The following is a 23,164-nucleotide window of genomic DNA, read 5'->3' as shown; positions in this document are numbered from 1 at the left end:
AGGTGCACACACACCAACTTTACTAGATACTGCCATACTATTTCCGAATATACTCCCATCAGCAGTGTATGAGAGTTCACCTTCACATCCTGGCTAACATCTAATATTGTGCTATGTGCTCAGTTGCTCAGTCATGTCCGATTCTTTGCAACCCCATGAACTGTAGCCCTCCAGGCTCCTCTGTCCATGGAATTTTCCAGGCAAGAATACTGGAGTGGGTTGCCATTGCCTATTCCAGGGGATCTTCCCTACCCGGGGATCAACCTGTGTCTCCTGCATTGGCAGGCAGATTCTATACCACTGTGCCACCTGGGAAGCCCAACATCTAACATTGTCACACTGTAAATTTTTTGTCAATGTATATATCTAATGTTCTTGCCTGGAGAATCCCAGGGATGGGGGAGCCTGGTGGGCTGCCGTCTATGGGGTCGCACAGAGTCGGACGTGACTGAAGTGACTTAGCAGCAGCAGCATATTTAATGTTATTTTCTTCAACATTTTCATAGGCATTTTTTCCAATTTTTTTTAGTTGAAGTATAGTTGATTTACATTATTAGTTTCAGGTGTACAAAGTAGTAATTCAGTATTTTTGCAGATTATACTGCATTTACAGGTTATTACAAGATAATGGCTATAATTCTCTGTGCTACACAGTATGTTCTTGTTGTTTATTTTATACATGAAAAGTGAAAGTCACTCAGTTGTGTCTGACTCTTTGTGACCCCGTGGACTGTAACCCACCAGGGTCCTCTGTCCCTGGAATTCTCTAGGCAACAGTAGTGGAGTGGGTAACGGTTGTCTTCTCCAGGGGATCTTCCCAACCCAGGGATTGAACCCAGGTCTCCCACACTGTAGGCGGATTCTTTTACCATCTGAGCCACCAGGGAAGCCCAGGAATACTGGAGTCGGTAGCCTAACCCTTTTCCAGAGGATCTTCCCAATCTAGGAATTGAACCAGGGTCTCCTGCATTGGAGGCAGATTCTTTACCAGCTGAGCTACCAGGGAGGAAGCTATTTTATACTACTATGACTAACAAACTACTTTATACATAGCAGTTGTTAATCCCATAGTCCTAAACTGCTCCTTCCCACACCTCTCCTTTGGTAACCACAAGTTTGTTTTCTGTGTCTGAGTCTGTTTTGCATATGCGTTCATTTGTAGCATAGGCATCTGTTTTGTTTTTTTTTTTACTTTTTATTTTGTATTAGGGTGTAGCCAATTAACAATGTTGTGATAGTTTCACAACAGTGAAAATATTCAGCTATACACATGTATTCATTCTCCCTCGAACTCCCCTCCCATCTAGGGAGCCCTGTAACACTCAGCAGAGTTCCATGTGCTATATAGGCGTCTTTTTGTATATTATTGGTGATTTGGACTTTGGTTTATTGGTAAAGATCTCTTTATATCTTTTTTCCATTTTTCGATTGGATTGTTCGCATTTCTTTCATTGATTTGTAGTTCTTTCTATAAATTGTAGTTCTTTCAGTGGGTTACACTGTGTGTGGCAAATCTCTTTTGTTATTCTTAGGCTTGTATTTCCACTGTACAGTGGTGACTTTTAATGAGTAGAAGTTGTTCATTTTAATGTAGTTAAATGTATCTGTCTTCTACTTTCTGAGTAGTACTTTTTTGTGTTTACTAGTTTCTCTCCATTCTAAGGTTAATGAACTACCCTATGACTTTTCTGGAAACATTATGTTGCTTTCCCTTTTTAAGTCTTACCTAACTGGAGGTGATTTTTATGTGTGCTGTGAAGTAGGGGGTTGCAATATATTGTCGTGGTGGATGTATATGAAGAAAGTTCAGCCTCACACTTAAATAGTTGGCAAAAGGAAGAGAATTTTAGTAGTCTTTTCAGACAATTGTAGATATTTTTTAATATCATGTCAAAATTTGTCAAATGGTAGTTTCTTAACGGTTTGTTGCAATGCCAAACCTAAAATCATATCTGTGTACTCCCTGTATGTTGTTATATTGAAATCCAGTTGTCTCTCTTTTACTTGGAATCTGTTTTACCCATGTATTATTTTGCAGAATCATGCATTGGTCAGTTGGAAAATACTGGTTCACCCAATGATGCGGCACTTCCAAATATGACACAATGCATTGTATAATATAAAAAAACCACATTCTTTAGTATCATCACTGAACTAATCAGGGAAGTTTTTATGAATTGTGAACTAGCCAAGTCCATGGTGCCAGATTAAAGTTTTCCAAAATTCTAATTTTTGTTTGAAAACTTACCTTTTATCACTGGCAACAGACACTCTCAGCTTTTTCCCTTGAAGTGACTGGCTCACTTGGTTCATTTTTGAGAAAACTCCGGCCAAAGACCCAAATCTGAATACCCATAGTTTGTCAGTTCTTTCAAGTAAAAAGGGCTTCTCTTGTGGTTCAGCTGGTAAAGAATCTGCCTGCAATGCATGAGACCTGGGTTCGATCCCTGGGTTGGGAAGATCCCCTGGAGAAAGGAAAGGCTACCCACTCCTGTATTCTGGCCTGGAGAATTCCATGGGCTGTATAGTCCATGGGGTTGCAAAGAGTCGGGCACGACTGAACAAGCAACTTTCACTTTCAAGTAAAAATGGTGTTATGTGAAAAAGCAGCTAGTTCAGCTCACAATTCAAACAATTGCATAAGTGATTTTCCTGGAGACAACCATGGTATTTTGGTGTGTGACAAAAATGTTTTATGTATACGTTCCAATTTGCCACATAGAATATTAAAAATATGTATTCTAAAAAAAACATGTTCTCAGGGCTAGGATTTAATAAAATTCATTAAGGACATTTTCTTTATTGTAGATACAAACATATAACAGATAAATCTTAACACATTTTTAAGTAAACAGTGCAGTATTGTTAACGATAAGCACAATGTACAACAGATCTTTAGATCTTTTTAATCTTGGATGGCTGACATTTATACACATTGAACAGCAGGTTCCCGTTTCTCTATCCCTCTAGCCCCTGGCAACCACTGAAATTCTACTTTTTGCTTCTGTGAGCTTGATTACTTTAGATACCTCATATAAGTGGAGTCATGTAGTATTTATTCTTCTGTGGCTATTTTGTTTCGCATACTATCTTCATGGCTCATCCATGTTGTTGTATATGACAGGATTTATTATTGAATAGCGTTCCATTGTATATTCATGAGGTTTTCTTTATGTACTCATCTCTTGATGGACATTTAGGTTTTTTCCTATCTCTTGGCTATTGTGAATAATGCTGCAATAAATATGAGACTGCAAATACCTCTTTGATACCCTGATTTCAACTTTTATGAGTAAATACCCAGAAGTGGGGTTGCTGGGTTGTATGGTAGTTCTGTTTTTACTTATTTGAGGAACTCTCGTACTATTCACCATTTTACATTCCCACAAACAGTGCACAAGGTTTCCAGTTTCTTCATATCCTCCCTAACACTTATTTTCTGTTACTTTCTAAAAACAGGTGTTTTAGGTTCACAGAAAAATTGAGAAAAAGGTACATAAATTTCCCATTTACCCCCTGTCCCCACACATGCATAACCTCCCACATTATCAGCATTTCCCCACCAGAGTGATACATTTGTTACAATTGGTGAATCTGCATTGACAAATCATAATTGCCCCCAATTCATAGTTTACCTTTGTTTTCACTCTTGGTGTTGCACATTTTATGGGTTTAGACCATAATAACATGCATCCATCATTATAGTATCCGAGTATTTTCACTACCCTAAAAATCCTCTGTGTTCTGCCTCTTCATCTTTCTTCCTAGCCCCTGGTAACCACTGAACTTTTTACTGTCTCCATAGTTTTGCCTTTTCCAGAATGACATATAGTTAGAAACATACACTGTGTAGATTTTTCAGATTGACTTTGTTGACTGATTAATGTGCACTTAAGGTTTCCCATGTCCATGTCTTGTCATAGCTTCATTGCTTTATAGCTTATTTCTGTATGGTGCTGCATAATATTCCATTGTGTGATGTACCAGTTTGTTTATCCATTCACCTGTCGAAGGACATCCTGGTTGCTTCCAAGCTTTGGTAGTTATGAATGAAGGTGCTGTTAACATCCTTGTGCAGGTTTTTGTGTAGACATAAGTTTTCCTCTCCTTTGGGTAAATATCAAGGAGTGAGAGAGTTGGATTGTAAGGTAAGAGTATGTTTACTCTTGTAAGAAACCACTAAACTGTGTTCCAGTGTGGCTGTCCCATTTTTCCTTGCCACTAAAGATGATTGAGTGTTATGTTGCACCACATCCTCACCAGCATTTGGTGTTGGCAGTGTTCCAGATTGTGGCCATTCTAATAAGTGTGTAGTGATATCTCATTGTTTTAGTTTCCATGTCTGTGATGATGTATGATGTGGAACATCTTTTCATATGCTCATTTGCCATCTGTATATCTTTTGATGAGATGTCAGTTAAGGTCTTTGCTCATGTTTAAATTGGTTGGTTGTTTTCTTATTGTTGAGTTTTAAGAGTTATTTGTATATTTTGGATAATAGTCCTTTATCAGATGTCATTTGTTTGCTTGCAGTTTTTTGATAATGACCACTTTTACAAGTGTGAGGTGATAGCTCATTTTGTTTTTGATTTGCATTTCTCTGATAATAAGTGATGTTGAGCATCTTTTCATAACCTATTGGCCATTTTGTCTGTCCTTTTTTTTTTAGGCTATGCCTTGCGACATGTGGGATCTTAGTTCCCCAACCAGGGATCAAACCCATGCCCCCTGTATTGGGAGCGCAGAGTCTTAACCACTGAACCACCAGGGAAAGACCCTTGTAGATCTTCTTTGCAAAAATGTCTATTTAACCCACTCCAGTATTCTTGCCTGGAGAGTCCCATGGACAGAGGAACCTGGCAGGCTACAGTCCGTGGGGTTGCAAGAGTCGGACATGGCTTAGCGACTAAACAACAATTCATTTTTTAATCAGGTTGTTTTCTTGCTATTGAGTTGTAGGTGTTTCTTATATATTTTGAATGTTAGCCCCTTATCAGATACATGGATGGTTCACAAACCTTTTTTCCCCCTATTTCATAGGTTACCTTTTCTTTTTTTTTGGCCACAACTTGAGGCATGCAGCGTCCTAGCTCCTCGGGGGTCAAACTGTGTCCCTGCAGTAGAAGCATGGAGCTTCAGCCACTGGACCATCAGGGAAGTCCCCCGCCTTTTCATTTTGTTTGTCATTTCTTCACTGTGCATACAGTGTTTAGTTTGATGGTCCACTTGACTGTTTTTGCTTGCATTGTCTGTGCTTTTGGTGTCACATCCAAGAAATCATTGCCAAGACCAATGTCATGAAGCTTTCTTCCTGTTTTTTTCTAGGGGTTTTACAGTTTCTGGTCTTATTTTTATGTATTTGATCTATTTTGAGTTGATTTTTGTGTATGATGTAAGAAGTATCCAATTTCGTTATTTTGTATATGACTGTCCATAATGCTGTTGAACATCTAACACATTTTTCAGTTTAGTTGTGTTCTTTAGCGCCAGAATTTGTTTGGTTCTTTTAAAATTTTCTGTCCTTTTGTCATTCTCATTCTCTTCATGCATCATTTTCCTGAACTCGCTGAGCATCTCTATGATGGTTATTTTAAATTCGTTGTCAGATAATCCACATAGCTCTAATTCTTTAGGATCAGTTTCTGAAGACAAATTTTGTTCCTTTTATTGGACCAATTTTACCTGTTTCTTTATGTTCCTTGTAGTTTTGTGTTGGTTATCTTTGCATTTGAAAAAACACTCTTTTATCCCAGGCTTTATGGACTGCTTCAGTGCAAGGAAAGGCCTTTACCAATCAGCTTGGCTGTAGATTCTGGGAGCCTCTCAAATTTTTCTCTGGATGTGTCTTCTCTGGCCTAATGTGTAGATTCCAGATTAGAGGGATTTTCTACAAGCTTTCCCTCTCTCGCTTCCTCTGGTGTCCATCTGTTGTACTCTAGGGTCCTCTGAAGCAGCAGCATGCATGCCACCCAGCTTTTTTTTGTTCTTAGTGGCTCCCAGGCAGCTAGAGTATGCTGGGTACCATCAGTGCCCCGAGTCAGGCTAGACAGAAACCAGTCTCTCAGGTAGTGCCCCCTCCCCCAAAGCTGGAATACTGGTCACACGCTCTAGTTTTCTCTTTCTCCCTTGAGGGAGAGATTGCCAAGCTGTTGGGCACCTCCCTGACCCCCCGAACCCCCTCGCTGCCCCTGCCCCCGGAAGAACGTTAGATGTATATATAGTCCAGTCTTCTCTTTCCCTCCTCAGAGAGAATTTGGAAATTGGGAATTACCTTCCAGTCATGCGGTGCTGTGCCAGGAGTAGGGACCATGGTGAAAAAGCATCATGTATTTTCCTAGGAGCTTTCATGCAGCTGGTTTAGTTCTTGCCTGGGGTGCAGGAGCCTCTTAACTGTTTCTGAATTTCTCATAAAGGGAATTGTGGATATGTATTGTTGAGTTGTGTTTCTATGGGAGGAAGGAAGGCCTGGGACCTCCTATTTTGCCATCTTGCTGAGCCACTCCCATCAAGGACGTTCTTAAGTGAAACTGGCTTTTGTTTGTGTGAATGATCATGAGAGATGTAATGAAACAATTTGGTGACATCTTACATGAGACTGACTTTATTCTTTGATTTCTTAAAAAAAATTGTTTTTTTATTCTTTGACTTCCTGATTGTGAAGAATTCAGTGAGACAGTTTGGTGCTACTACCCTAATGAATGCTAAGGTGCCAGCAGTCTCACCGTCCTTTGCTTTTGAATTATTAGTGCGAATGTCAGTACAGTAAGAAGGGAAATGCAGTCTTAGTACTATTACGAATATAGTTTTGACCTTGCAGAATGCCAGAAACTGTCTTGGGGATCAGGGGTTTGTGAACCACACTATCAGAACTGCTACTTTATCAAGTTACAACTTTTTTTCTTACTCTTAATTTTTAAAAAGTTTTTAAAAAAAAAATAGTGAATGGTTATTGAATTTTGTCAAATGTTTATGCATAAAAAGACAGAAAACTAATAATAGAAACTTTCTGAACTATTTTGTGATTTTAAAAGTTTAATGTGGTAAATTAATTTGAACCAACTTTGTGTATTTGGAATAAACCCATGTTAACCTTGATGTATTTCAGTATTTTTCAATATATATATCTGTGCATATTTAATGGAGCTTCCCAAGTGTCTCAGCGGTAAAGAATCCACCTGCCAATGCGGAAGACGTAAGAGAAGCAGGTCGATCCCTGAGTTGGGAGGATCCCCTGGAATAGGAGATAGCAACCTGCTCCAGTAGTCTTGCCTGGGAAATTCCATGGACAGCGGAGCCTGGCAGGCTACAGTCCATGGGGATTCTCCAGGCGAGAATACTGGAGTGGGTTGCCATGCTCTCCTCCAGGGGATCTTCCCAGCCCAGGGATCAAACTCAGGTCTCCCACATTGCAGGCGGATTCTTTACCATCTGAGCTACGAGGGAAGTGCATACATTGCAATAGATGTACTTCTTAAGCCTTTTTTACCCTGAGGCTCCCCCACCATCTTTTATTTTTCCTTGTAATATATTTGTTGAAGAGACTGGGCCATTGTCCTATAGAGTTTCCCACAGTTTGTATTTAAGTTTTGCTCCCCCTCCTCAAAGACAACTTCATACGTGGTGGTGTATTCTTGCATTAGGATCAGGAGGCACATAATATCTGATTGCGTCTTAGGATGTGAACAGCCATTGATAGATGCCTAGATCCTTAAATTTATTAGGGACTTAAAAATGGTGCTGTTCTATCATACCTTTGTTAGCTGAAATACTAACAGAGGCATTTCTTATCAACTGTTCGTTTGTATACAAAAGTCAGAATAAGTGCTTGATTTTCATTCTTTTATTTACCTGTTTTCATTCAAAATAATGTCTTGATTCATTAGCATCTTCCAATTATGGTTTTTAGGTTTATTTTATTTAAATTATAAACTAATGGACTTAAAATGTGTAATACATTTCCAGATGTTTTTAGTTGATAGAATTTGCTGTATAAGGATTATCTGTGTTAGAATTAGAAATTAATACAGATTATTTGTTTTATTCTAGTTTACATTTATGCCGGATCCTCAGTGAAAATAAAAGCCACGATAGTTCAACTTATAGAGGTAAGACTTTTAAAAATATCATAGCTATGAGATTTGGCTTGGTCAAAATTAATAAAATACCCTGTTTTCCATTAAATTTTATAAATAGAAGAGCTAGCATGGAAAGAGAAACTAATTCTGATCTTGTTTGTGCTAGGAAACTTGCAGAAACTGAGGTTCAGTGTTTTTACTAAAGCTGGTTATGTTTAGGTGGTATCTGGGGATCTTGTTAAAGGCAGTTGTCATGGAAAACATTACAAGCAAAGGAGTTGTTTATGACTGCATATCTCAAATATGATTTATTAAGTAAAGTGTTATGCAATTAAACTGAATGTAAATTTTTAGTTATTTTAAAGGATTTACTGTTTAATTTTTTTGAATTTAAAATTAGATATATGGATTCAGAAAAGGAGGGGCAAAAACAAAAGCAATGATGCCCAGTAATTTAAACCATTTTCATATGTAGCTTTCACTGGGGGTATAATCAATGACATTTTTTTCCAATCTGGAAAAATAATTTATAATCAATATTCTATTTTAAATAAGTTATTAATTTTCTGTAAATGTTTCCTTTTATCAAAAATTAAATATTATCTTAATATGAAAATATATACTTTTTGAAGAACATTTGGATTTTTGAGTAGAAAGCATTTTCAAATGAGTGAATGAACCATTTTTCTTTCTGTCATTTGGGTAAGACTTGTTAAAACTCCTTGCTCAATCCCCAAAGTTATTTTATAGTCATCCTGCTTTTAAAATTTCAGATCATTCATAAAGATTTTTGAGGTTGTTAATACAATGCCATTTTTGAATAAGTCAGTTGACTGTCAGAAGAGTAAGAAACTAAAAAAAAGAGTCCTTTTTAAAAGCACTGGATAGTTTTCCCTCTCCTTATGTTTGAAACAAGTTTCTAACTTCTCAGTTAACTTGTATCTTGTTTGTGTTTGAAACCTTAAGTGGGTTAAAAAAAACATTCTCAGCAAAACTATAAATAGCATAACAGGGTGGTTACTCTTAACAGTTTTAAATGAAACAATTTAGATCTTTAATAACTATCAGACTATTGTTAACTTGCATGGTTGTTCTGATTCACATATGAAACTCAAATTAGTAGGGGTGTGGCCTCATTGGCTCAATTGTGAGGGTTCTCTGGGCTTCCCTGGTGGCTCAGAGGTTAAAGCGTCTGCTTGCAATGTGGGAGACCTGGGTTTGATCCCTGGGTGGGGAAGATCCCCTGGAGAAGGAAATGGCAACCCACTCCAATATTCTTGCCTGGAGAATCCCATGGATGGAGGAGCTTGGTGGGCTCCAGTCCACGGGTAGCAAAAGAGTCGGGAAACGACTGAGCACTTCACTTTCACTTTCTCTTTCTTGCTCTTGCCTACTTGCAGGGAACTGAATGTTGTTTCTTTAGAATTTCCTTTGTATATCTCAGGGGCATTGACTTTGGATATTGTTCCTTCTGTCTTTTCTCTTTTTGCTTCTCTCTCCAAATTGATTTCATTTCAGGAAGGCAGTTTCCCTTGCACATGCTGCTGCTTTTATAAGTTCTTTTTATAAGTCCCCTCCCCCCCATAAAATAACATAGTAAGGATGGCTGATGAACATGAGCATTCCTAGTGATATTTGACATAACTAGTGGCTATGCTCATATTTCACAAAGAATGTCTAGAATCTCTAGAAATCCCTTTTACTTGTGGCTGTTCTTAAAGCTGCTTTTTCTGAAATGTTAGCATTTATTCTTTTCTGTATAAGAGTTGTAAATTTTCCTCCCCATTGTAAATCTAAAGTTTTTCAATTTTAGTGTAGATTTAGCAGGGTTTTGTGGACTAGCCTTGGTAGTCTCTAAGACATCACGTACTGTTTCTGTGGATAAAATACAGCAGGAGTTCCTAGTCATTTAAATGGGTATTTAAATGACATGTGAATTGGGGACTGTCTTTGCTACTTTGTGGATTACATTGTGATTGTTTTGGTGTCAGTGTCAGCAAAATGACCTGGGCCATTTGTTCTCTATTTTAATCTCCTTTGATTAAGGTTAGAATTCCCTCAGCCCCTGTGAGCCCATATTCTTACGGGAATTTAGTTTATGATGCTCAGCTGTTTTGTTCTTCCGTGAGTGAGTGCTTTTTAAAAAATCTTAGTTATGTGGATAATTTCAAATGAATATTATTTGTTACAAAAGCATTTTATTAATGCTAATTGAAAGCATCAAAATGACCTCATATTCCTACCATAGTAACAGATTTTTCTTTTGCATTTTAGTTTTTATGAATTTATTATAAGCATAATGAAGGCATATTTGTGAGAAAGGTAGAATATATTTAATGAATCCTTCATGAGGAATTGGAATAATCTGGCTATATTTCTTTTGTGAATAATTTAGTGAACAAATTAATTTCCTTATAATATACTATTTTCATTGTTTAAGGGGAGATTGATACAAGTTTTGATTTCTATTATGTTCCTTTTTGTGGCTAGTAGTAAGTAGACCAAAGGAGAAGATTTTTAAGTATTTAATTTCTTTTAAACATTTTTTTATTTTTATGGCTGAGCTGAATGGATTGCGGGATCTCAGTTCCCTGTGCAGGAATTGAACCTAGGGCATGGCAGTGAAAGCACCGAGTCCTAAACACTAGCTGCTGCTGCTAAGTCACTTCAGTCGTGTCCGACTCTGTGCGACCCCATAGACGGCAGCCCACCAGGCTCCCCCGTCCCTGGGATTCTCCAGGCAAGAACACCGGAGTGGGTTGCCATTTCCTTCTCCCATGCACGAAAGTGAAAAGTGAAAGGGAAGTCGCTCAGTCTTGTCCGACTCTTAGCGACCCCGTGGACTGCAGCCCACCAGGCTCCTCCGCCCATGGGATTTTCCAGGCAAGAGTACTGGAGTGGGGTGCCATTGCTGTTGCTGCTGCTGCTAAGTCACTTCAGTCATGTCTGACTCTGCGTGACCCTATAGACGGCAGCCCACCAGGCTCCCCCATCCCTGGGATTCTCCAGGCAAGAACACTGGAGTTGGTTGCCATTTCTTTCTCCAATGGGTGAAAGTGAAAAGTGAAAGTGAAGTCGCTCAGTCGTGTTTGACTCTTAGCGACCCCATGGACTGCAGCCTTCCAGGCTCCTCCGTCCATGGGATTTTCCAGGCAAGAGTACTGGAGTGGGGTGCAATTGCTCTTAGGAGAAAGCAATCGCCCTGGGGAGCACTCGAAACCACCAGTGCTGACATTGTATCAACCGCTATTACTGAAATCTTAGGCAAAACTGGGGGGCGCAAGTAACAAGAGAAGCAACTTGTTTGCATTCCAGTGTCTCAAAATAGCTCCCGAGGAGACACATTTCAAAGGGCAAAATAGAAACTTTATGTCGAAAACATGGCAGACTTCTCCCCTAACCACTAGACCACCGGGGAACTCCTAAATATTTGATTTCCTAACTTGCTGTGTTGCCCTGAAAGATTTTTTGATTTCCTTCAAGGGGGTTATAAACTGACTTTGTTTTACATTAATGTTTTTAGAGTTACTTATTTTCTTACTTTTAAAGAGAGGAAGGAGATAAAGATTTTAGTGTTTGGGACTAAAGAAAAAGGTAGCTGGAAGGATATGTTCACCTGACCATTAACTCCTACCTCCTCCCAAAACTCCTCCAGGAAAGGGGGGCTATGCTAATTGTGAATGAGACAACTGTACTTGTGGTTGACAGTTCTCACAGGACTGCTGGTTTTTTTTGTCTGTATGTACATATGTAATTATGATCATCCCTTAGTATCTACAGGGAATTGGTTCCAGGAGCCCCCTCAAATAGCAAAATCCGAGTATTCTCAAGTCCCTTATATAAAATTGCATAGTACAGTGAATAAAGTCAGCCCTTCATATTCATGGGTACAGAATTTGTGGATACAGAGGGCTGAATATATTTTAGTTTGAATTCTGATGGAAATAGAGGAAAAATTGAGGTTTAGGTTTGGGAAGAAATTTCTCTGACAGGGTATGGGTTTTATATTTACTGTTATTCCTTACCTGTTTGTTGTCAGTGTAGCCCTGAGATTGAATTAACTATAATCTGAATGTAGTTAGAAAAATCTGCAAAATCTCTTGGTGAGAAGAATGGTTAATTTATATTCATTTGTTGGAGTTCTATGCAGTCCTTAAAAATAATTTCGTAGACTTTGGTACTAGGAGGAAATATTTTTAAAAGTGTTTGTCGGGGAATCAGAGTACCAAATGATGTGAACTCTGAATGCAAGTATGTAAAATATGTAGACATACAGAAAAGGATTGGAAGGAGGTGCTCACGCAGTAGTTATGTTACAGTAGTGCAGTCAGTTCAGTTCAGTTCAGTTCAGTCGCTCAGTCGTGTCTGGCTCTTTGCGACCCCATGAACCGTAGCATGCCTTTTTCTACTCTTTAAGTATTGTGTTTTTGTGAAAATAAAAGGAAAAAATCTGCTAGAGAAAAGCATTAGAAATATATTTTTCTTAGTCATTATTGGTGTTTATAATAATCTGAAAGTAGGAAATACATAGGTCTTCCCTTAGAGAGTCTACCTTTCATGTTTAAGAGATTGTGTCCTTACACTCTTTCTTTTATGTTTGACAGATTTCCAGCAAGCTCTTTATGAATTATCATACCACGTCATTAAAGGAAATCTAAAGCATGAACAGGCATCTAATGTTCTTAGTGACATCAGTGTAAGTATGCGTATGGTTTTTTAATTTGATAATTGTTAACATTTTTTTTTGTGTTTGATACAAGGGATACTGAAGTATATAACTTGTGTTTTATTTTATTCAAAATGGTAAGCCATTGTTACTGGACAGTTATATAGGTATTTTAATCTTTTTCTGTGGCTATGAGTAGAGCAGAAAGTATTAGGTAAGCTGGGAGGGCAAAAACATCTATAAAAAAAATTGGTTAGAATGTTCTCTCAATATTAACATAACAAGACATTTTCTTTTGTTTATGGTTATGTTTAGAAATTAAATATATTTTAAAAACTGAGGATGAAATTATTTTAAAATGAAGTTGTATGGTTCTAACTTAATGCTAATTTTCATGTTTGCTTTAGAAAATATTAACTAGATTTTTTTCCTCACCTTTCAGTGGCTATTTAAAGGTGAGGAAAAAACCTTTGTTTCACTCTTTTGTTTAGTGGGCTTCCCTGGTGGCTCAGTTGGTAAAGAAACTGCCTGCAATGCAGGAGACCTGAGTAGGAAAGATTCCCTGGAGAAGGGAATAGCAACCCTCTCCAGTATTCTTTCCTGGAGAATTCCATGGACAGAGGAGCCTGGCAGGATACAGTCCATGGGGTCACTAAGAGTCAGACACGACTGAGCGACTAACACACACACACTTTTGTTTACTAGAAAGGTTAAATTAGATTCAGACAAGATACTTTTCGTGGTTGTTTGGGATTTGAATTGAAAGATGAACTCTCAAATTGTAAAGATGTTTATTGTACAGCAGGGGTTAAGTTTCATTTTTTTTTACAAGTGATATTTTATTTTTACTAGGCTGGGTTTTACACTTGTATAAATAAAATTACATGTACAGTTGAGAACAGCTTTCATAATAAGTATTTTTGAGGTGGTACCTGGAGTTTCTCGATATCCGTATGAATTTCTGTAGGCTTTAAATGTCTGTAGCCTTTAGCTTTGTATGATTTTTCTGCTTTCCCAAGGACAGTCTTAAGGAATTTCTGTGTTTAGTTGTTGTGATTTTTTCCCCCCATCCCCCCCCCCATTGAGATATATTTGAACAGTAGAGGTTCAGTATGAGTTTCTCTTTTACCCCTAAACTGTCTCTGTCTGATTAGTTCATGTAGAAGTAGTCTATTTCTTCAATAAGTGATATTCTGTGTTTGAAAACTCTTGTCTTGCTCTATTATTTTGGAGCACTTTCATTCAAGTAGACATAGCCAGATTTCATAGCCCTTAAGAAAAGACTAATGTCTGATTGGCAATTAAGGTCATTTCATTCTGTAAATTGAGCATGAGTATAGGGTTTATTGTGTTAATGGAATTTGATTCTAATACTCTTCCCACTTATTGAGAGTGAAGAGTCCAAATGAACTTAATGTGTTTCATTCTTACTTAGCTTCCCTTTCTTTGAGTGCTTAGTAATATATATGCTTCTGCAGCTGGAACCTTTGTCATGGCTAGATTCTCATAGTCCCATATTGCACTGTCCCTTATCTTAGCCACAGAAACATATCTTGTGTCTCTTACAGCTGCCAGGTTTTCCTTTAGAATTATATTTCTTTTCTTTACTCTCTGAAAATAGGCTAATTTTAGTGTTGCTATAGTGCCAGCAAACTAATTGCAGTAATTGAACAGTGATCCTTACTAATGAAAAATGGCTCTAAAATTGGGCATGGGAGTGTGAAGTCAGGAGACAAATCTATTATAAATGTTGGATCCATTTCTCCAAAGACTGCAAACATCAGTGCATAAGGAAAATACAGTTTTTTGGTAATTATTTTCATCTTCAGAGAATCTTGAGTTATGAGACAACTGCTTGTACTTATTGCATTTTTCAGATTTCTGTTCTGAATACTATGATTTTTGCTTAGGTCAGTGTTGACTCAGGTACGAGCACAGCATTTAAAGTTTTAGATGAAAAATGTACCACTTTAAACACTTACTTTAGATAGGTGTAAGGTACTCCAAATTCCAGTAGTTTCTGACATGAAACTTCATTGGAAAAATGTTACTCATTTGTGTTTTTTATTATTTCTTGAGGTGCTTGTTTAAGGTTCTTTTTTTTTTTTAACTCAAGTTATTTCATGGTAGACATTTAAACAGGTTTTCTAACCATTATCTCCCTGTCTTAATTTTCTCTGTATTATGAAACTTGAAGAATTTTATTTGTCAACATAGTGGTATTAGGGTTTTGTTTTTAAGTTTTACTGAAGAGTGTTATTGTGAACCCATAATACTTGCTAGTGTGCTATTCTAGGATTTACTATGAATAATTATATTTTTTTTAAATTAGGAATTTCGTGAGGATATGCCCTCCATTCTTGCTGATGTATTCTGCATATTAGGTAGGTATTAATAAGCCTGTATTAATTTCACTTATAAATACCATTTATTTCACTTGTAAAAAGTGTTTGGAAAATTAATGTTCTTTGTTAAATAAAATATTTTTTTTTAAACTAAGGATTTTACAAATGTTTCTACAAATCTAGATTATATTTTTTTTACTTTATAGAGAATATAGTATTGTAAGTCAAATGTGAGTTTAATCACTATATTTAAATAGTTCTAGTTTATAATTTAAATGGTTTGAATTTTTCCAAATGTATCTTTGTATAAAATTGAGCTAAGTTAAGTCATTTCAGGTTTAAAAATCCAGGTTTTCTGAAGTTAGTCTGAATTATTCAGATTTTAGTAACCACCTAATTAATATTATTCAATGCAGGTTATCAATGATTGTCAGAATATCAAACTTAGGACACTCAAGAGATAATTACTTTGCTATTGTACCCTTTTGATTTTTAATTTTAAAAAGAGCAAGAAGAGCCAGAGAAATCAAAAATACTTTTGTTTTTGAGGATGAGAAACCAGCTTTGGAAATAAAACTTCTCTCTTTGTCCAGAATAAATAAGAATTCATGCAAGATCCCTGGAGAAGGGATAGGCTACCCACTCCAGTATTCTTGGGCTTCCCTGGTGGCTCAGCTGGTAAAGAATCTGCCTGCAATGTGGGAGACCTGGGTTCAATCCCTGGGTTGGGAAGATCCCCTGGAGAAGGGAAAGGCTACCCACTCCAGTATTCTGGCCTGGAGAACTCCATGGACTGTGTAGTCCATTGGGTTGCAAAGAGTCAGAGACGACTGAGTGACTTTCATTTTCACATGCAAGATAAGAATAGAATTTCTTTGACTTGGAACAAGAGGTAGTATCCCTCCATGGGAAGCATGGATTTGAAAAATAATGTATATTACAAATATATTTCTCTGATTTTAAATCTGAATTAAAGTATCTGAGCACAGTTTTCCACATCAGTCTTTAACTTTCTGTAACTTTGATCTGTTAGAAAACATTACCAGACATTATAATATTCACTTTAAAATAAGACTTATTCTCTGAGAGTTTTTCAGGCTGGAATTAATTACTTTACTTTAGCTCATTAATCTTAACTCTTAGAATGAGATAGGTTACTTAATTTGTCTTACTGAGAATCTGGAATTTGATTGCAACAAATCTAAATGCCTGGTCCTTGATCCTTCATGATGTTTAAAATTTTATAACATCAGTAATGTTATGAACAGGTCAAAATGTATGTGGACTGAGTGATAAATGAAAAGAGCAGACAATTGATTGGATGACAGTGTGTCCCCTTTCTGTTTTGTTTTCCCTGGCATAATTATTAATTGTGCCTTCTGTCAATCTTAAAACTCCTGATTTAGATGATAAAGTATTTGTCTTTGCTATCTATTGGATTGATTGATTTTAATTTTTAGAGCAGGCGCTAAAGATATTATATTACAAATAAATACAACATGAGTCAAGTTTCAATTTAAAAAATTGTTTTTACTATAAGGAGAAAAGGAAAGATATACCCATCTGAATGCAGAATTCCAAAGAATAGCAAGGAGAGATAAGAAAGCCTTCCTCAGTGATCAGTGCAGAAAAATAGAGGAAAACAATAGAATGGGAAAGACTAGAGATCTCTTCAAGAAAATTAGAGATACCAAGGGAACATTTCATGCAAAGATGGGCTCAATAAAGGACAGAAATGGTATGGACCTAACAGAAGCAGAAGATATTAACAAGAGGTGGCAAGAATACACAGAAGAACTATACAGAAAGATCTTACTGACCCAGATAACCACGATGTTGTGATCACTCACCTAGAGTCAGACATCCTGGAGTGCAAAGTCAAGTGGACCTTAGGAAGCATCACTATAAACAAAGCTAGTGGAGATGATGGAATTGTAGCTGAGCTATTTCAAATCCTAAAAGATGATGCTGTGAAAGTGTTGCACTCAAACTCAATATGCCAACAAATTTGGGGAACTCAGCAGTGGCCACAGAACTGGAAAAGGTCAGTTTTCATTCCAATCCCAAAGAAAGGCAATGCCAAAGAATGTTCAAACTACCTCACAATTGCACTCATCTCACACGTTAGCAAAGTAGTGCTGAAAATTCTCCAAGCAAGGCTTCAACACATGTGAACCAAGAACTTCTAGATGTTCAAGCTGGATTTAGAGAAGGCAGAGGAACCAGAGATCAACTTGCTAACATCCATTGGATGGTAGAAAAAGCAAGAGAGTTCCAGAAAAACATCTGCTTTATTGACTATGCCAAAGCCTTTGACTGTGGATCACAACAAACTAGAAAATTATTCAAGAGATAGGAATACCAGACCACCTTATCTGCCTTCTGAGAAATCTGCAGGTCAAGAAGTAACAGTGAGAACCAGACATGGAACAATGGACTGGTTCCAAATTGGGAAAGGAGTAGGTCAAGGCTGTATATTGTCACTCTGTGTATTTAACTTATATGCAGAGTACATCATGAGAAATGCCAGGCTGGATGAAGCATAAGCTGGAATCAAGATTGTCGGGAGAAATATCAGTAACCTCAGATATGCAGATGATACCACCCTTGTGGCAGAAAGTGAAGAGGAACTGAGAGCCTCTTGATGAAAGTAAAAGAGGAGAGTGAAAAAGCTGGCTTAAAACTCAACATTCAAAAAACAAAGATTATGGCATCCGGTCCCATCATTTCATGGCAAATAGATGGGGAAACAGTGGAAACAGTGACAGACTTTATTTTCTTGGGCTCCAAAATCGCTGCAGATGGTGATTGCAGCCATGAAATTAAAAGATGTTTGCTTCTTGGAAGAAAAGCTATGACGAACCTAGACAGCATATTAAAAGGCAGAGACATTACTTTGCCGACAAAGGTCTGTCTAGTCAAAGCTATGGTTTTTCGAGTAGTCATGTATGGATATGAGAGTTGGACCATAAAGAAAGCTGAGCACCGAAGAATTGATGCTTTTGAACTGCGGTGTTGGAGAAGACTCTTGAGAGTCCCTTGAACTGCAAGGAGATCCAACCAGTCTATCCTAAAAGAAATCAGTCCTGAATATTCATTGGAAGGACTGATGTTGAAGCTGAAACTCCAATACTTTGGCTACCTGACGTGAAGAACTGACTCATTAGAAAAGACTCTGATGCTAGAAAAGATTTAAGGCAGGAGGAGAAGGGGACGACAGTGGATGAGATGGTTGGATGGCATCACTGACTTGATGGACGTGAGTTTGAGCAAGCTCCAGGAGTTGGTGATGGACAGGGAAGCTTGGTGTGTTTCAGTCCATGGGGTTGCAAAGAGTTGGACACGACTGAGCAACTGAACTGAACTGATACGTTTATAAGCCTGAAAGAATGATTTGTAGATATCAGTTTGTGGAAGCTGTTAGTCCTTGATAGTGTCAGAAATATATTTTTGTCTTTCTCTGGGTAATCAGTTATCAGCTTATCAATTTTTTTTTATTGACTTGTTAGGATATATTTTCTCTTCATAGTTGTGTAGTAATAAGAATTATTGTTACAAGTCAGTGCTTTTTACTAATAACATGAATTCATGAAGATGGTGTTTGGTTGCTCTTGGGAAATTTCTTTTAGCCTATCCAGTCCATTTTTACAAGCAAGATTAGGATGGCAAACTTGGAAAGAGAATTTCCCACACCTGCCCCCCTCACTCACCCACTCCTACCCTTGGCAGAAAAAAAATGATCCCAGGGTGACCCCAGACCAAGATAGGGGAATAAGAGTAAGAACGCGAGCTATCTCTAATGATAATGATCATGATAATTATAATGATTATAACTGATAATAATATAGGTGCCATTTTGGAACATCTTCTCTATGTTAAGCATTTAATGTTTTCGGTAAGGTAGGTTTATGGATCAGAAAATTGAAGCTTAAGAAAGTAATTTCTCAAGGCCACACAGCTAGTAAGGCAGAGTTTGAACCTGGGTATTTTTGGTTCTAGAGTCCATGATGTTTTTACTGCATCATGTTATCTTTCTAATATTTTGACAATTATAAGGGAAATCAGTGCTGTATTTTCCTGGTTGAGATAGCATTTTCCTTTAAAAGACTAATTGTGTAAGGTGAACGGGCCTGAGAGTTATTAATATATTAACTCAAAAGGAAAGTGTGATGTAACTTGATGCACTGTTGGGACATCTGAGCTGGGTTAGGTGATTGGTAATAGTGGGCCTAGAGTTTTAAATGACTGAGGACTTTTTAGAAAATCAGAGGGAAATTAAAGAGAACTTTGATGCTGATTTGGGGTTGAGGAGTCAGGAATAGTATATGAATTTATTGGAATAGTTTCATGAGTTAGAAGAATAGAAAGAATAAAGTAAATAGGGAACGCATAATTGGGATAATAGATTCCTGTGTTGATGATTGAGATAGTTTAGCTAAGAAATTTACTGAGGTCCCATTAAGCATTTCCTAACATGGTCAGAACCCAGAGAGTTGTATCTTAATCAGGTCTGGTGGCTAAGAGGAGAATATATTTGGTTTGTAGAAGATGAACCTGCTACCCAAGTACTCTCATTTTTGGGACTTTGGAGGTAGATCTTAGGGACTGTAGGGCCTTGGAGAGTAGATAGATATTAGTTTAAAGAAGAGGCCCAATTTAGTCCTGACCTCTCAAGATCAGTGTGTTTGAAGTTCTAGGCTGGGGAGGGACCAGAAAACCAGTTAATGGGGAGACCACTTGGAAGTCTCTGGAAAAGATTGATGAGATGCACATGAATTTAAAGTCTTACTGAGGGATTGCGATTGTACTGCAATTTACAGTACATTACAGGGTGTATAAATAGCACGCTGAAATTCCCTTAATACCCTTGATCTGATCGTGTGCTTAGCTATAGTAGTCAGAATATTGGAAAATGGCACTTTCCAAGAAGGAAAAGTGGAGAAGGGCCAGGAAAATGTGGATGTGTTTAACAATAGATCCTCTTCTCTTTTGATTCTTAGTGATGTCAATAGAAAGTAAACTGAAGGAAAGCAGTGATACAATGTCTGTCTGAGGGGAACCCTAGAACTCTTAGAGGAGAATTTTTATTGCATCACTAAAATGGGTGCCTTTTTCTGTAGTACATTTTAAATATAAGTTGATTTTTAAAGCAAAGTAATGGTGTGTAATCAGTTAAAACAATAATTCTGAGATCAATCTGGTAATCCTGCTAATCCTGGTTGAAGTTTTTGATGCTTAGTGTTTAGAACTAATTGTTTATTTCCTCTATACTTTAGATGAGAAAATTGTTTGACAAATTCTTTGAATAACTTACTGAAGCTCAAGGAGGTGTCATTTTCTTAAAAAAATATTTAAGTAGGAAGAAAATGAAACCTTCACTGAATTTTTCTTTGCTGATTAGAATTGTAATTCAAAATAAGATGTTAAAAAATCTTTTAATACAGTTTTCATAGAGTTGGTGACCAAGTAGCTTGGTTAGAACATGGTACGTGGTACCAATGTTGTCAGTCAAAGGCTTGATCTTCATGAATAATAGCGTCTTTAGTATTAGAAGAGATCTTTGTTGTCACCCAGTTCAATTTTCCACCTTATTGTCTCTGACACGTGGTCATTTAAACTTTGCTTGAATGTTTCCTTTTTTTTTTCCCTTGGCTATGCCACACGACTTGTGGGTCCTTAGTTCCTCAACCAAGGGTTGAACCCAGGCCTTGGGTAGTGAAAACACCAAGTACTAACCACTGGACCACCAGGAAATTCCTGAATGTTTCCATTTTTTTTTTTTGAAAGCAGTAGTTTTTTGAAGCTTTGTTGCTTCCAGTGCCTTAGCACATAGCTCCATAATCAACTGACCATTTTATGGATATGCCATTGGTCACAAGGTCAGTCTTCAATATCGTGAGAAATTAATTCTAATTATTCATATGCGTATGAAGGACAGCTTATGCTTATCACAGTTTAAACTTTTCCCCGCAATTCAGAATGAGGTATTTTAAAATTAGGTAGTTTTAAAGAAGCAAGGTATGTTATATTTCTGTAGTCTAGAAAAATCAGTCATCAAACTTTCACCTTTTTTTCCTTCATCATTGTAGATATTGAAACAAATTGTTTAGAAGAAAAAAGCAAGAGAGATTATTTTACACAATTGGTATTAGCATGTTTGGTAAGTTTTTAAAAATACTTTCCATTTCTCAATTTTTTATGGAATGATTGTAATCACAATTAATTGTGTTAATGGAAAAGGATATTGACATTCAGTTGACTGTTCATTATAAGGTGAGACTTGGGTTTTGAAATGGAATGCTTTGTAAAATTAGACATGCTATTTCTATGAAATAGGCATGCTACTGTATCAAACTGTCTATGCATATAGAAACTTCGGTGGTATTCCTGATCTAGAAAATTTCTAACTAAGGAAAAGGTAAGTATCTATCAGATGAGTAGAAATGATGTGGACAGCTTTTAAACTGAATGATTTTTCATAAACTGTTCAGCAAGGAGAAAAAGAATGGAGGTAGTTTAAAAATAATAAATTCTAGAACTTGTCATAATCATTGTCTAGTAAACCATTTTATGTTCATAAATTTAGAACCAAGGAGGAATGGCATTACTCAGATCTGGAATAATGTCCTTGTCTTTGCTGCACTAGAATCTGACTTAAACAGTAGAAACGAAAGAAGGCTGAAGTGCTGCATTATTTTAAAGAAAATTCAATTTTAATCAGACTTAATTTTAATCAGAATTACATCTGTAGTTCTTGTCATTTGTAGCCTATGGAGAGCATGCATATAATTTTTAGTGAAGTTTTAAAAAGCTACGTGTTGTATTTTTCAATACTTTGAGAGTCATCATTTTTGTTAAATTGAAGTTCTAAGCCTTTTTATAAAGTTGTATATGTGTATATATATAATATGTGATTTTAATATTCTTATTTGAGAAAATTATTTTGCATGTTTTAAGATTGTGGATGCATAGTTGGAATGCTGAGGAATAAATGGCCTTTAATATTTTTTAATACAGTATTTAGTTTCAGACACAGTTCTAAAGGAACGCTTGGATCCAGAAACATTGGAATCGTTAGGGCTTATCAAACAATCACAGCAATTCAATCAAAAGTCAGTTAAAATCAAGACAAAACTCTTGTAAGTACATGCATTTTTATGTTGCAGATCAAGTGCCTGTGTATGTTTTTTACTTCCCATGTTGAATACCAGAAATTTTTAAAGGTGTTTTGAAGACTTTTGTTGTTTTTGCTGTTAGAGTGTGTCTCGTGTGTTTTCTTTCTAAGAGTGGCCTATGGTTATTGAGTCAGCAGTGAACTTTACCTGTGTGAAACTAATGTTAATTTTTTTTTCCTTATTGGAAGTTAAAATAATCGATATTTTTATTCCTACCAGTAAAATAATTTACACCTAGAGTATACTCTTGTCAATGATGGAGATAGTGTTATGTTAGCAGTATCATTTCCTTGTGGAGCTGGTTTCCCCTGTGTAATTCATATGGGGGTGTCTCTTATGAAGCACTGTTATTTTCTATCCTAAAAGATATACAAAGAGGTAAACTTCTAACAACTGTTCTTTTGGTGGTTTAATATAAGAGTAAGAAAATTCAATGAAAATAATACATTAATCTTATGCAGGCCTGTTAATTGAAATTAATTTTATCTGCTTTATGATGTTTATCTAATTTCAGTTATAAGCAGCAAAAATTTAATTTGTTAAGAGAAGAAAATGAAGGTTATGCCAAGCTGATTGCTGAATTGGGGCAAGATTTATCTGGAAATATTACTAGTGATTTAATCTTAGAAAATATCAAATCTTTAATAGGTAAGATGTACATTATATGGTATGTGTTACTAAGAATAAATTTGACTGTTGAAGAATATTCATAAAGACAAACTTAGTGCATTTTCTATAGATCTTTGTTTTTAAATTAAGAAATGAGAGAAGTGTCCAGCTTGTACTTTTAAGATTATTATCAACAGAAGAAAATTTGAGATAACATTTGTAAGAAATCTTTTTGGTACTCTTACCCTTGTGTTTACATTAGTTTCTGCTTTCTAGTATTTCTATCTTTAATTT

The 23,164-nt window shown here is 36.6% G+C and overlaps 1 protein-coding gene across 16 annotated transcripts in view; it reads left to right on the top strand.

The window, feature by feature from the left end:
• THOC2 (THO complex subunit 2) overlaps positions 1-23,164 on the top strand; it is a 118,534-nt gene that overhangs the window by 7,082 nt on the left and 88,288 nt on the right. For all 16 annotated transcript variants that reach the window (XM_005227456.5, XM_024987826.2, XM_005227455.5 and 13 more), the window contains exons 2-7: positions 8,047-8,105; positions 12,680-12,771; positions 15,074-15,125; positions 21,176-21,246; positions 22,104-22,225; positions 22,776-22,909. In XM_005227456.5, coding sequence (XP_005227513.1) covers positions 8,047-8,105; positions 12,680-12,771; positions 15,074-15,125; positions 21,176-21,246; positions 22,104-22,225; positions 22,776-22,909 — 530 coding nt within the window. The remainder of the gene's footprint in view (positions 1-8,046; positions 8,106-12,679; positions 12,772-15,073; positions 15,126-21,175; positions 21,247-22,103; positions 22,226-22,775; positions 22,910-23,164) is intronic.

The sequence above is a fragment of the Bos taurus genome, chromosome X, assembly GCF_002263795.3.
Source record: "Bos taurus isolate L1 Dominette 01449 registration number 42190680 breed Hereford chromosome X, ARS-UCD2.0, whole genome shotgun sequence".
NCBI lineage: Eukaryota > Metazoa > Chordata > Mammalia > Artiodactyla > Bovidae > Bos > Bos taurus.
This window is presented reverse-complemented; position numbering and strand designations above follow the sequence as displayed.